Source organism: Monodelphis domestica, chromosome 1 (genome assembly GCF_027887165.1).
Source record: "Monodelphis domestica isolate mMonDom1 chromosome 1, mMonDom1.pri, whole genome shotgun sequence".
Taxonomy (NCBI): Eukaryota; Metazoa; Chordata; class Mammalia; order Didelphimorphia; family Didelphidae; genus Monodelphis; species Monodelphis domestica.
This window is the reverse complement of record NC_077227.1, coordinates 279,997,871-280,013,629: the sequence shown is the minus strand read 5'-3', so window position 1 is coordinate 280,013,629 and position 15,759 is coordinate 279,997,871. Positions and strand designations below refer to the sequence as shown.

Here is a 15,759-nt window from a genome sequence, read left to right as displayed (position 1 = left end):
CATCACATTCCTTCACTTGTTTTTCCAGGAGGAAAACCAGTCTATACCTGGAGTATATCAGGGACTTGACTGACAAACATGCAAAACACTGGTACATATCTCAATTCAGTGCAGAATTCTCTCTTGTTCTTCATACCAGTTATGATTTTTAAGCCTTGTGGGGTTTTACTTTTGGGTATTTACACCTCACTCTTAAGGACATCCTTAAGATTTTACAGCTACTTATCACCTCTTAATAATTTTTCTTTCTCTAGTAAAACTATTCCACAGCTAAACACCTTTCCCCATTCCCTTGCACCAAATCCCTATTTTACCAATTTATCCCACCAACCAAACCACTCTACTAACTTGTTTTACCCTCTAATTTATTCTGTCTATATTTGCTGTGGGGTGGGCCAGCCTCCCACAAGGGGATGGAGTCTTAGAGGTGGGACGGTGCCAGCAGAATGATGGATGGGACACAGCTTTCACATTCAACCTGCAGCACAGATTTCACAGGATACACTGCTCCCTGCTTTGACTGAGGCCTGGCTTTATTTTATACCCTCATGATCACACATCTACTTGACACACAGTTTGATTCTCAATATACATGTTTCAATAGAACCGAACAACAGATGGGAAGCCTAGGGAGATAGTCAACGAAACATTGTTGATAGGTTGCAGGGTCAGAGGGTAGATCAACATGATGCAAATATAGATTAGGGAATTCAGAGCACAGATTTGCCAGAAGTTTTTTGTTTTTTTAATTAATTAATTTAGTCAATTTAGAATATTATTCCTTGGTTACAAGAATCATATCCCTTCCCTTCCTTCCCTCCCTTATCCTTCCCGTCACTGACACTCAATTCCACTGGGTATTACAAGTGTCCTTGATCAAAACTTATTTCCATGTTGTTGATGTTTGCAGTAGGATGTTCATTTAGAGTCTATATCCCCAATCATATCCCCTCAACCCATGTAATCAAGCAGTTCTTTCTCGTAGATCCTTAGAGGTTGTTCAGGATCACTGCATTGCCACTAATAGAGAAGTCCATTACATTCAATTGTACCACAGTGTATCGGTCTCTGTGAACAATGTTCTCCTGGTTCTGCTCCTTTCACTCTGTATCAATTCCTGGAGGTCATTCAAGTTCACATAGAATTACACCAGTTCATTATTCCTTTAAGCACAATAGTATTCCATCACCAACATATACCACAATATGTTCAGCCATTCCCCAATTGAAGGGCATCCCCTCATTTTCCAATTATTTGCCACCACAAAAAGCACAACTATGAATTTTCATGTACATGTATTTTTCCTTATTATCTCTTTGGGTTACAAACCCAACAGTGCAATGGCTGGTTCAAAAGCAAGACAGACTTTTAGCGCCCTTTGGGCATAGTTCTAAATTGCCCTTCAGAATGGCTGGATCAATTCACAACTCCACCAGCAATGCATTAATGTCCCAACTTTGCCACATCCCCTCCAGCATTCATTACTTTCCATTGCTGTCATGTCAGCCAATCTGCTAGGTGTGAGGTGATACCTGAGTTGTTTTGATTTGCATCTCTCTGATTATGAGAGATGTAGAGCACTTTTTCATGTGCCTATTAATAGTTTTGATTTCTTTGACTGAAAATTGTCTATTCATGTCCCTTGCCCATTTATCAATTGGAGAATGGCTTGATTTTTTGTACAATTGATTTAGCTCTTTATGAATTTGAGTAATTAGACCTTTGTCAAAGGTTTTTGTTATGAAGATTGTTTCCCAATTTGTTGCTTCCCCTCTAATTTTGGTTGCATTGATTTTGTTTGTACAAAAACTTTTTAATTTGATGTAATAAAAATTATTTATTTTACATTTTGTGATTTTTTTTCTAACTCTTACTTGGTTTTAAATCTTTCCTTTCCCAAAGTTCTGACATGTATACTATTCTGTGTTCACTTAATTTACTTATAGTTTCCTTCTTTATATTCATGTCATTCACCCATTCTGAGTTTATCCTGGTATAGGGTATGATATGTTGATCCAAACCCAATCTCCCCCATACTGTCTTCCAATTTTCCCAGCAGTTTTTATCAAATACTGGATTTTGGTCCCAGAAGCTGGGATCTTTGAACTTATCATAGACTGTCTTGCTGAGGTCATTTACTCCAAGTCTATTCCACTGATCCTCCTTTCTGTCTCTTAGCTAGTACCAAATTGTTTTGATGACCACTGCTTTATAGTATAATTTGAGATCTGGGATTGCAAGGCCACCTTCCTTTGTGGTTTGTTTGTTTTTTTTCATGATTTCCCTGGACATCTTTGATCTTTTGTTCTTCCAAATGAACTTTATGTATTTTTCTAATTCAATAAAAAAAGTTTTTTGGTAGTTCAATGGATATGGCACTAAATAAGTAAATTATTTTGGGTAGGATTGTCATTTTTATTATGTAAACTCCTCCTGCCCATGAGCAATCAATGTTTTTCCAATTGTTTAGATCTAGTTTTAATTGTGTGGAGAGTGTTTTGTAGTTGTGTTCATATAGTTCCTGTGTTTGTCTCGGCAGATAGATTCCTAAGTATTTTATATTGTCTAGAGTGATTTTGAATGGAATTTCTCTTTCTAATTCTTGCTGCTGAAATAGGTTGGAAATATATAGAAATGCTGATGATTTATGTGGGTTTATTTTGTATCCTGGAACTTTGTTAAAGTTTTTGATTATTTCGACTAGCTTTTTAGTTGATTCTCCAGGATTCATTAAGTAGACCATCATATCATCTGCAAAGAGTGATAGCTTGGTCTCCTCATTGCCTATTTAATACCTTCAATTTCTTTTTCTTCTCTAATTGCTACTGCTAGTGTTTCTAGTACAATGTTAAATAATAAAGGTGATAATGGGTATCCTTGTTACATTCCTGATCTTATTGGGAAGGCTTTGAGTTTATCCCCATTGCAGATGATGCTTGCTGATGGTTTTAGATTTATACTGTTTATTATTTTAGGAAAGGCCCTTCTAGTCCAATGCTTTCTAGTGTTTTCAATATGAACTGGTGTTGTATTTTGTCAAAGGCTTTTTCTGCATCTATTGAGATAATCGTGTGGTTTTTGTCAGTTTGCTTATTAATATGGTCAGTTATGTGGATGGTTTTCCTAATATTGAACCATCCTTGCATTCCTGGTATAAATCCTACCTGGTCATAGTGAATAACCCTCGTGATCTCTTGCTGGAGTCTGTTTGCTAGTATCCTGTTTAAGATTTTCACATCTATATTCATTAAGGAGATTGGTCTGTAGTTTTCTTTCTCTGTTTTTGAACTGCCTGACTTTGGAATCAGTACCATATTTGTATCATACAAGGAATTTGGTAGAATTTTACTTATTCTGCCAAGTAGCTTGTATAGTATTGGGATTAGTTGTTCTTTGAGTGTTTGATAGAATTCATTTGCAAATGCATCTGATCCTGGGGATTTTTTTCTTAGGGAGTTCTTTGATGGCTGTTCAATTTCTTTTTCTGGTGTGGGGTTGTTTAGGTATTCTACTTCTTACTCTGTTAGTCCCAGCAATTTATATTTTTGTAAATATTCATCCATATCACCTAGATTGCCATATTTATTGCCATATAATTGGGCATAATAATTTTTAATGATTGCCTTAATTTCCTCTTCATTAGAGGTGAGGTCTCCCTTTTCATCTTGGATACTGTCAATTTGGTTTTCTTCTTTCCTTTCTTTAAATAGATTGACCAGTACTTTGTCTATGTTATTTGATTTTTCAAAGTACCAGCTTCTAGTCTTATTTATTAAATCAATAGTTCTTTGCTTTCAATTTTATTAATTTGTCCTTTGATTTTTAGGATCTCTAATTTAGTCTTCATCTGAGGGTTTTTAATTTGTTCACTCTCTAGTTTTTTAATTTGCATGCCCAATTCATTGACCTCTGTCCTCCCTAATTTGTTAATATATGAACTCAAGGATATAAATTTCCCCCTAGTACTGCTTTATCTGCATCCCATAGATTTTGAAAGGATGTCTCATCATTGTCATTTTCTTCAATGAAATTATGTTTCTATGATTTGTTCTTTAACCAATTTTGTAGAATTGTATTGTTTAATTTCCAATTAATTTTTGATTTGCCTCTCCATATATCTTTACTAATTATTAATTTCATTGCATTGTGGTCTCAGAAGGTTACATTTGTTATTTCTGCTTTTCTGCATTTGTTTGCCATGTTTTTATGCCCTAGTACATAGTCAATCTTTGTGAATGTACCATGTGCTCCTGAAAAGGTGTATTCTTTTTTGTCCCTATTTATTTTTCTCCACATGTCTACTAACTCTAATTTTTCTAAGATTTCATTCACTTCTCTTACCTCTTTCTTATTCATTTTTTGGTTTGATTTATCTAGTTCTGATAGGGGAAGGTTCAGGTCTCCCACTATTATATTTTTTCTGTCTATTCCATCCTTGAGCTCCACTAGTTTCTCCTTTAGAAATCTGGGTGCTATGCCATTTGGTGCATACATGATGAGTACTGGTATTTCCTCATTGTCTACTGCCTTTTATCAGAATCCTCACTGCCTTTTATCAGAATGTAATTACCTTCCCCATCTCTTTTGACTAGATCTATTTTTTCTTTGTCCTTGTCAGATATCATGATTGCAACTTCTACCTTCTTTTTATCAGTTGATGTCCAGTAGATTTGGCTTCATCCTCTTACTTTTATCCTATGAATGTCTACCTTCCTCATGTGTGTTTCTTGTAGACAGCATATGGTAGGGTTTTGGTCTCTAATCTACTCTGCTATTTGCTTGCATTTTATGGGTAAGTTCATTCCATTCAGAGTTATAATTACCAGCTGTGTATTTCCCAGCATTTTGATTTCTATTCCTAGTCCTGCCTTTTCTTCTTTCAGTATTTCCTTCTATACGAATGTTTTGTTTTTAATCAGTCCCCCTAATTCCTATCCTTATTTTATTTCCCTTTCTATCATCCCCTTCTTATTCCCCTCTTATTTTCTTTACAGTCTTTTCAAACTACCCTCCCGCCGTCTCCCTCCCTTGTATTGCTTCCCTCCCCATCAGTCCATTTGTTACCCTTCTACTTCCCTATAGGGTGCAAATCAATTCTCTGCCCCCAATGGATTGATTTGTTCTTCTCTCTTTGAGTCAATTTCAATGCACGTAAGAGTTGAGTATTTCCTATCTCCAACTTCTTTACCCTTCCAGTGTCTTGATGTTCTCACCCCCTCCCGCCATGCACTTCTTTGTGACATATAAATTATCCCCTTTTGTTTCTTTTCCCATTTCTCTTAGTATTAACCTCTTTTTTTAGCTCTAGTTGTATATAGATATATGCATGCATATATCTATAGACACATTTACATCTTGGCATTTCATCCTATATAGTTTATTACTGTTCCCTAAGTATAATTCTTCTAGATACCCAATTTTTTAGAGTTTTTTTAAGAGTTACCAATGACCTCTTTTCTTAGAGGGATACATATCATTTTAACTCATTGGGTCTCTTAAAAAAAACAAAAAAACATTGTTTTGTTTTCCCCCCTTTCTTAATTGCCATTTGATGATTCTCTTTAGTTCTGTGTTTGGGCATCGAATTTTCTGTTCAGGTATGGTCTTTTATTTACAAATGCTTGGAATTCTTCTATTTTGTTAAATGACCATACTTTCCCTTGTAAGAATATAGTCAGTTCTGGGCAGTTGATTCTTGGTTGTAGACCTAGTTCCCTTGCTTTCTGGGATATCATTGTGATAGAGGCTAGCACTAGAGAAAAAGTGCCAGACTGAAGAGTATGTGAAATTCATCACCTCAATGGGGGTGGGGGCCCCAAGAGGGGAATCCTGAGGAGAGAAAACTCTGGCTGGGAGATCAGTGAGGGTCCCTCTATCTTGAGACATGGAAGAGAGAAGGTAGATAAAGACTTTCTCCTGAGGGTTACTCACTTTTCCTGCTGGTGAATGGAAATCTTTCCCCCAGAGCATCTCTATTGAAGGAACTTTCTGAAGAGAAACCTGAGCAGACTTTACCTCAGCTCCTGTTGCCCAGGGGTGAATCCACCTGACTTTCTATAGGGGGGCTTAGGCTGCCAAGGCCTGAGTTCCCCCCCAAACTCGAGGAGGGAGGAAAAGGGTTTAGATAGAGACAGGGACCCCCTTTTCCCACTTTCCTTTTCCTATTCTTCCCTGCCCGTTATTTCCTTTTATATTACCTGGCTGAGTTAACATTAAAAGTTATCTGTTCCCCAAGCTGAGTGTGAGTGAACGAATTAAGGGGAGACCTTTTGGTCTCGAGTAGTGGAGGGGGGACAAAGGGACAAGAGTGAATCTGGGAGAGCAGTTTTAGGTAAGGAGGGAAGGCAGAAGGGGGAAATCTTCAAACCCCCTCTCTTCTCTCTGAGCCAACCCGTTATATCTGCTGTCTCCCCTGAACCCCTCTTTGTGAGAAGGGGGGGTTCTCTCTCTTTTCCTCTCTCCATACCAAAATCCCAGACCTCCCTTTTGGGGTACATCCATCCCTTCCTTCTTTTAAATTTTTTTAAAACTTCATATTCCATGCCTTTCAGTCCTTTGGTATAGATGCAGCCAGTTCCTGTGTTATCCTCACTGTAGTTCCTTAGTATCTGAATGACTTCTTCTTATCAGCTTTTAATATTTTTTCCTTGTTCTGATAGTTCTTGCATTTGGCTATAATATTCCTGGGTGTTGTCAGTTGGGGATTAAGTACAGGAGTAGATGTGTGGATTTTTTCAGTCTCCACTTTTCCTCTCTTGTTATAGTATATAGAGGCAGTTTTCTTGGATAATTTCCTGTAAGATGATATCAAGGCTTTTTCTTTTGTCATGGTCTTCCAATGATTCTTAAGTTGTCTCTCCTTGAATGATTCTCTAAATCTTCTGTTTTGTGAATGTGGTGCTTCATATTTTCCTCAATTTTTTTCATTCTTTTGATTTTGTTTTATAGTTTCCTGCTGCCTTGTGAAGTTGCTAGCTTCTATTTGTTGTATTCTGGTTTTTAAAGACTGGATTTCATCCCTGGCTTTTTGGTTATCCTTCTCCTTCTGATCATTCATCTCCTTTGTCTCATTTTCAAGCTGATTAATTTTGGCTTTCAAGAAACTATTTTCTCATTTTAGTTCAAGTGTCTCTGTTTCCAGATGATTTATCTTGCTTTTTAAGTTCTTTTCCCAGTTGTCTTCAGCCTCTCTTGAATTGTATTTTGAGTTCTTCCAAAGCCTGTGTCCAATTCACTGGAGTTTCTGTGTTTTTGCTTGGTGTTTCTTCATCCTTCTTTGTTACATTTGCTCTTTGTTCATTACCTGTATAGAAGCTGTCGATTGTAATTTCTTTTTTCTTATTCTGTTGTTTGCTAATATTTGCCACCTTCTTTTTCCTCTGTTGTTGCCTGCACTCTTGCTCCTCTCATTATGTTTTGGATCTGTGGGTTTGGGCTTTTCTGTCAGCCTTCCCCCTTGGAGTTTAGTCAGCAAATCTCTCAGTGCAGTGAGTGGGGGAGGGGTGTTGAAGCTTGAGCTTCCCTTCCCTCTCAAGGCTTTGATGAGAGTAAGTCCAGCTGGTTTGAACTTGTAGAGCTGGATGTGCACTGAGTCCAAAACCTTGGGGGGTGGGGGGGTGGGATATGGAGTGTCTCTGCTGCTGCAACTACACTACCCACTCTGTGCTTCTTCTCCAACTGCTTCCCCACCACCTGTGTTCGATGCTCTGAGCCTGGCACAGCATTGCCCGGTAGGTACTCCCTCCAGACCAGCACTGTTATCTGCCCAGAGGTTCTAGCTACCGCTGGAGGCTCAGTGCTCTAGGTGGGGGAGGGGTCCAGGGACCTTCCTTCTTCCTTCCCCTTAAACCCAAATGTTCTTGAATTCAGACTTTTGGGGAGGCGTACCTTTTAAGTTCAGTCTAGCAGGAGGGTTCCTTTGCTCTGTCTTGTTGTTAGGTTTGATTTTCAGTCCCCTAGGAGCATTTAGTTTTGATCAGTAAGGAAGGGTTTCCAGAGGTCTGAACTTTCGATTTCTCTAAGCCGCCATCTTGACCTGACATTGCCAGAAATTTTCATGCCTAGACAAGAGGGTCCTATCTAAGTGGGTATATAAGAATCCTTAGGTTTAATTTTGTAAGTGGGATCTCCTGGTAATATCATGAGGGGACAGAGTGGGACATCTGTATTAACCCTGCAAGCATGTTGCTCTCATGTATTTTTCCTGGGGCAAAGTAAGAATAATAATCATAGCAATTCCAATAATAAGAGGAGTTAATAAGGAAAATCACTTAGGGTGGGTTTCAGTGGGTGTTTCCATCCTTCCTTGGGGCTGCTTTGCAGTCCCATGTGACCATTTCAAACAACATGGTTTTTGATGGCTCCCAGCATATATTTTCTTACTCTGCCTAGCAATAACCTTCTCCTTTTCCTTCTCCTAAGTCTATCTTGAAGTCCTTATAATTTAATCCTCATTAATTCTCCTTGACTTTGCTCCTTTTCTTTCAACTTTCTCACACACAAGCTAGAAGTAGAATATGGAACAAGAGTTTGTTCCTCTTCAGATTTTCTTCAGTTTATCTCAGATTTCTCCTCAGATACAAACCTCTGTTAGTCCGTCTCCTTCAGTTCAATTAGGTCTCTTCTTCAACAAGGATTACCAGAGAGCTTTCATTATTGATTTTTAAATTTGGTTCATTCAGCAAAAATTTATTATTGCATTGCATATACACTTGACAGGAGCTAGGCATTATAAGTATGGTCAATTGTGATAAATAATCCCATCCAACAAATATTTATTGAATGCCTGTCTTATTCAAGGCACTGGCCTAGGTATTGAGAACATATAGACAAGAAGCTTCCATTCCATTGAAGTTACATCCTTGAGAGCATCAGATTTTCAAAGCCTGAATTTGAGTCCTTTAACTATTTATGTGGTCATGGGCAGGTTACTTAACCTCATATTTCAGATGAAGGGATTAGACCATATGATCTTCTAGCACTGAATCTATAATCTTCTGTATTCAAATAAATAATTACAACTTTGAGATATGTGTCCTATACTGGAATGAATGCTTGATTTCAGGTCCCAAAAATCTGAATCTAAACCCTATCTCTATCTATTAATCTCAGATGAGAAAGTTGGATTAGATTGTCTCCCAAGTTTTCCACTCTAAATATATAATCTTAATACAAAGTCTTTTCAATAGGAAGATCGCATTAATGGCTGGGTTGACAGGGAGAGGATCAGAAACAGCCTCATGTAAAAGAGAGCATCAGATTGGTGCTCTGAGGGAAGCTAGGGATTGTCTGAGGTTGAAGAATGAAGAGGAGTACATTCCTGACACATAGGCCACTTATACAGAGGTCTGGCAGCATAATATGTGATTACATTGCACATGTCTCAAAGTCAGCAGAATGTTACAAAGTCTAGGGATTTCTCTAGAAAGCAAAGGTCCTAGTAGAGTATAGTAGTGCTGGTCTCATTTCTTCCTGTTCTTCAGATGAGTTAATGAAATTCAGGACATTATATTCATGGAAAAGTAGAACGTCCCTGAAGGCTGCAATTCCCTTTGGTAGAACCTAAAAATTGGCCTCACTCATTCTACTCTCCATCTTTTTAAATTATCCAGATCTACTGCCACTAAAAAGCTTTCACCTTTGTGGTTCAAGCCAAGTTTATTTTGATTTTTTTGTCAACCTCTCAAAACCCTCTTCTTGACTTGTAGACAACAGCACTAACACTATTGAAGGAACAAGACTTTTCAGGACTGAGCTGCTTGCTGGATAAAGAATTCAGGCCTCTCAGTCAACTACTTGTGCTTCTGGGATGGACTCATTGTCAAAGCCTGGAGGCAGCCAAGTTGCTGCTCCAGACCCTCCACAGGCCACAGGTAAGTCTCCCAATCCGAAGCCTTGATGAGAGTTATCTAGAACTATAGTTCTTGCTTGCTTAATGTGGGTAGTCATAGTCTCTAGCTCTAAAGTGTCTGAATCAACATCTCTCCTTTTTCTTATTTGAAAACAGAATCAAGAATGTGACAAGCTCCTCAGAGATGCCTGTGATGGTTTGTCAGCACATGTAGAAGTCCTAGAGTGGTGTCTACAGCATAGCAGGTGAGAATAGGTGATACCATCTCTCAGCCACTTCTCTTTCCTATAATGGGAGTTTTTAGTAAATCTTTTTTTTTTTATGAGACTGCTAATCAACTCTTCTAAACTTCTTCAACATAAACATATGGTTGTTAGTTTTGGCTTTGGACATAATCGGTTATAGCATCTTGGTTCATGTCTTCCCTAACCTCAGTTCACCTGTGGTTCTGGGCTTCCTCCTAACTCCTACCCACCCCATCAGGATTTCCAGAATTAGAGGGATGGTAAAAGAGAATGATAATCTCTGGGTACTGTCCTAGCACTTGCCAGAAGTGCTACATTTCAAAGGAGTTTCTGATAACGGTGCTGGGAAGGGTCACAGAAATTAGAAGGCTTAGTGATAAGGAGCTAGCCATTCTTCAAGATCTTCCTGGAATCACAGTGGTAGTAGATACTGATTTATGGCACATCTTAGATCTGGCTCTTTTTTGCTACAAGAGAGGTGAGACCTGTGGTCTTGAGGAGAGAAGCAGAAAGACCAAGGAGGAAAGGAAGTCAGGCTCTCCCATGATGGTATTATGAAACCAGCCCTCACTTCCTCAACTTTCTTCTTGCAGCCTTCCCATACCAGAGAGAGAGATCCTGCATCACTTGTATAGTGGAGACAACCATTCAGTGCTCTACTCCCTTTATCACCTCACAAACCTTCCTGCTCTTCGGGAAGAAGATGTTCTTGAGCTATTGCAGAAAATGTTCATCAAGGAACCACAGCAGGATCACTGTAAGTTGAAGTAAAGGTGATCCAGGTCATGTCCATCCTCTGCCAAACTAGAGGTCTAGCCAGGCTTATTGCCATGACTTATCAAAGTGATCAACCTGGCAGTAGTCTCCTAGAATGTGTCTAAACTTGAGAGAACAACTATGAGTCAGTCGCTCCAGGGAGGTGGGAATTTCCTCATTTGTCCTAGGAACTCTGAGAAATTGGGAATCTCTGGAGCAGAATCCCAAATATGAGACTCTGGCATTTGGGAAGCAGTTTAGGTTATAGTTGAGCAACCTGAAACCTGAAACTTCCTATACTGTTCTTTTCCAATTGAACAAAATTAGATCCTTCATTTTGAATTCCTGACATTGTCATAGAGGCTAAAGACTGAGAAAAGGGCACTGGGAAATTAGTATAGTGATCTATGGAAATTAAGATACAAAACTACTTCCCATCACTACCCCGCCATCAAAGAAATTTGAATTATAGGGGGCAGCTGGGTAGCTCAGTGGATTGAGAGCCAGGCCTAGAGACAGGAGGTCCTAGATTCAAATCTGGCCTCAGACACTTTCCAACTGTGTGACCCTGGGCAAGTCACTTAACCCCCATTGCCTAGCCCTTACCACTCTTCTGCCTTGGAACCAATACACAGTATTGACTCCAAGAAGGAAGGTAAGGGTTTAAAAAAAGTGGGAGGAAGGGATAGGATTTTCTGATTCTTCTATATAGAAATATAAAACACTCTTCAGTGTAGTAATTTCATTCTGAACCCTACTGATGTATTAGGAATATATTCATGTACTTTAGAAAAGTAAAGATGGGTGATGGTACCTTGCCTATGTCAGAGGTGTAGGACAAAAAAAACCCAAACATTTAATTCATTTTCAGGGGCCCTGGCATGGGTGAGGGTGGGAAGTCCACACTTCTTAAAAAGTAAAAAAGGATTTCTAAGGATTGTCAGAAAGTGCCTTGTGTATGAACACAGGTTTGGGAGGTAGACAGAACACGGACCACATAATTTCTGAGGTCCCTTCCAGTATTTAGGTTTTGTGATTCTATGGTTAGGCGGTAAATGAGAGAAGGAATGAAAAGAGTCATAAGGTTGAACTCACCTGGCATAAAGGAAAAAGCCAAGAAGAGGATCCAGTAGGAAATAAAAATGGCATAGAAAGAGGAAGCATCTAAATGACCCAAAATCTTAGCATCTTGGGGCAATTAGGTGGCTCAGTGAATTGATCAAGGCCTAGAGGACCTGAGTTCAAATCTGACCTCAGATAATTCCTAACTGTGTGACCTTGGGCAGAAAACTTAATCCTCATTGCCTAGTCCTTACTGTTTTTCTACCTTGGAACTGATCCCTAGTATCAACAGAAGGTAAGGGTTTAAAAAAAAAAATCCCACCAGTTCTTCACTTTAGTGGGAACAGGAATGAATTGACCCTCAGGAGTTAACCTCTTTCTCTTCTTCTTCATTATAATTAATATTCAGCTGATGCCTCTGTCCTGAACCATCTGAATCAATGTCAGAACCTGACCCTCTTCCAGGGGTTCTGTGCCATGAAGTATGCCATTTATGCCCTCTGTGTGAATTCTCACCAGCGATTTCAGTGCCAGGTCTGCAAGGAAGGACTTTCTGAGAACCTGGCCACCAACCAGGAGCCAACAAAGAACTCTTCTTCCCCAGGTACAGTATTTCAGCCTCATCTTCTGCATGGACTTAATAATAAAAATCCAACAGAGATTCTTTGTACCAATACTCATTTTCACTACAATTTTCAACTTGGAGGTTGTATTACTCACAAGAATTATTTCATTGTTATCAATACTGTCTTCAGTGTTGTAAAGGGAAAAACCAAAACACAAGGAAAATGAAAGAAATAACTTGTCATATATCTAATTGAGTCAGACTTCCTCTTCTTATCTTTCCTTTTATCAGTATACTTTGAAGTCTCTGTTGTCTCCAGCATAATCATGTCTATAAAGTACATAGAGATTATTACATCTAACATCATACCACCACCACTAAACACAAGCACACTAAATTGTGTTTGAATAAGAAGTCTTACTTTAGGGAGTAGATCTCTTAGTACTCAAGAAAACTAAGATCAGTTGTTGTTGACAAAATATATAGCTGTATGACCGTTTCAATCATGTCTTGATACTTTGTGACTTCATTTGGGGTTTTCTTGGCAGAGATAGAGGAGTCATTTGCCATTTCCTTCTCCAGTTCATTTTATAGCTGAGAAAACTGAGGCAAGCAAGGTTAGGTGATTTGCCAAAGGTCATACAGCTAGGAAGTGTCTGAGGCCAGATTTGACCTCAAGAAGATGAGTCTTTTTTACTCCACTTTTTTACTGGCATTCTATCCACTCCTCCACTTAGTTGACTAACCTAAAATATCCTGTGAGTTTATTTTCTGGGGGAGAATATAGAGGAAGACTAATTAATAATTATGGAAGACAAATGTTACCTATATTCCAATAAATGAAAAATAAAGCATTTATAAGAGAGAGGGTTAGTAAGATAGTAAAAGATCTTCTTAATTAAGGATTGAGTGCCTTAGCTGAAAACATTTAATAACCACTACTATGGGAGATTTATTTGTGTCCTGTGAATGAAAGATAAAACATTTACTAAGGACCTGCTAGATACTTAATCTTTACTAGTAGGTTCCAGGAATTGCACTAAGCACTGGAAAGAAACAGTCCTTGTCCTTGAGGTTATCTAATAGGGGGAGATAACACATACCTAGGAGTGGTTGTCAGGGAAGGGAATTTTGGTTTGAGAAGTCACAAGGGGACTGAGTAGGAAAATTGAATGACATAACCTTTCCAGAGACCAATGGTAATATTGATTGAATTATAATCTTCAGAGCAAAAGAGAAGGGAGAGAAAGTGAGAGAGGAAGTTTACATACATGAGGGGTACATGAAGGCAGATGGCCCAGATGGACACCTGAATGGTACATCTGGATCTGAGTTGGCTAGAAGAGTTAGGGGTAGCATGTAGCATGTGTAGAGTAGCATGCAAAATAGAGTGGTAGGATAGCATGTGAAGGGGCTAGAATAGCTCATTGCCTTTAACACAGTGAGTCTGTCCCCAAAACAGTAACGTTCAGTATCTCTACTTTCTGCTGAGATTCTGAAACCCTCCCATGGCGCACTGCAATGGTATTGTGGAATAAATAGTGTACTACTCCTAGTACTAGTCTTCTGAGAATCTCCAGTTTCCTGGCTTAGAAAACAGTGCCCCCAAAGGGAAAATGTTTATGAAGCTAGCAGTTGCTTTTATTTTTTTGTTTTTGACTTGAGAGAGAGAGAGAGAGAATGCATGTGAGTGATCTTATTTTCTTTTTCTCTGGCTACTTCTCTAAAACTCCCCATCTCCTTAGGTGCCTCGGATCTCTTCTCAATTTACCTGGCCAAGTGTCAACATTACCTACGCAGTATTCCCAATTCTCTGCGGCTAGAACTTCTGGAAAATATTTTCTCTTTGCTCCTCATCACCTCTAGTGACCTTCACTCAGACCCTACCCTGCCGGAGGACTATGCTGATGATGATGACCTCGATGGGAAAAGTCCCCCAGATCTAGGATGGTCTCCCTCTGAAAATCCCCAGATTATCCACCAGCCTGAGAGGAAATCAGAAGGGGCTGCCCTTGAGGTGCTCAGAGGTCTTCCTCACCCCTCCCCAAGCTGTCTGATTGCAGAGGCAAGAGGCAGGAGCCCAGAACAAGGCTTTCTGGACCTGAAACACTTTACTAGTGGTAGCAATGGGTTTCTAGCTGATGAGCTAGCAATGGAGGCTTTTCTCAAGCTTCTCCAGGAGCAGTTGGAGGAAATCAGCACTTATGAGCCCTCTGAGAACCTGAAACTGGTAGAAAGCCAGTGCCTCTCAGGAAGCAAGGATGGCTTACAGAGTCGGCTACACCAGTTCTCCAAAATCCTCTCTGAGGCACAGTGGAGATATAAGGTGGTAATCAGCAACCAGAACACAGGTAAGAGAAGGGATTACTGGGACGGTGAGAAGAAAGAGGGGAAGCATAAGCAGGGGTCTCAGATTCCTGTATCACTTTGGTCCAGTTGATATTCAGAAGGCTTTATGCCATGATAACCTATATTGTAAAACTTGGACATTGCTCCACTTCTTAATCAGGCTTTCCCCACCTGCTATCCCAAGGGAGAGGACAGGACAAAGCCTGGATCCCCCCTTGTATGACCTATGCTAGTTACCGTTTCAGAGGAGCAGCTCACAGCCTCCCAGAAATGCCATACCCTGGCCACACGCCACTCCAGTCTACGCCGGGCTCACCGGGCAAGAAGGAATAAGTCAGGTGAGCTCAGAAGTTCCTTCCCCAGATATTGATCAAATTGTGTGCTGCTTCTTGTGTCTGTAGTGAATCAACTGTTTGTACCTGGCATCAAGCCAGATACTTTAAGAAAAGAGGGAGAGAGACAGTATGTAGTCTCTACCATCAAGAAGCTTATAGTCTAGTTAGACAAGAAACAATTGAAAAACAAGTATTAAATTAACTGGTGCAGTGAATAGGATACAAGAGTCAATAAGTTCTGAGTTCAAATCCAACTTCAGACACTTACTAATTATGCAACCTGGGTAAATCATTTAACCTCTGCCTCAGTTTCCTCATCTATAAAATGAGGATAACAATAGCACCTGCCTCCCAGAGTTGTTGTGAGAATCAATAGAAATAATATTTATAAAGCATTTTGCAAATTTTGGAATGCTGTATAAATGTTTACTACTATGAGTGCAAAGGGTTAAAGTAATAATAATAACTTGTATTTACATAACACTTACATTTAATTTAAATTAAATAGCTATTATATATAATTATAAGTATAAATTAATAAATTTTAAAATAAGTAATTTAATTTTATATAATTTATATAATAAAACTAATATAAAC

General features: G+C 39.1%; 1 protein-coding gene across 4 annotated transcripts in view; it reads left to right on the top strand.

Moving 5' to 3' along the window:
* Window positions 1-15,759, top strand: part of ZFYVE26 (zinc finger FYVE-type containing 26) — a 102,771-nt gene that overhangs the window by 24,070 nt on the left and 62,942 nt on the right. For all 4 annotated transcript variants that reach the window (XM_007473086.3, XM_007473085.3, XM_001378401.5 and 1 more), the window contains exons 7-12: window positions 9,708-9,872; window positions 10,007-10,095; window positions 10,689-10,852; window positions 12,323-12,517; window positions 14,224-14,829; window positions 15,073-15,165. In XM_007473086.3, coding sequence (XP_007473148.3) covers window positions 9,708-9,872; window positions 10,007-10,095; window positions 10,689-10,852; window positions 12,323-12,517; window positions 14,224-14,829; window positions 15,073-15,165 — 1,312 coding nt within the window. The remainder of the gene's footprint in view (window positions 1-9,707; window positions 9,873-10,006; window positions 10,096-10,688; window positions 10,853-12,322; window positions 12,518-14,223; window positions 14,830-15,072; window positions 15,166-15,759) is intronic.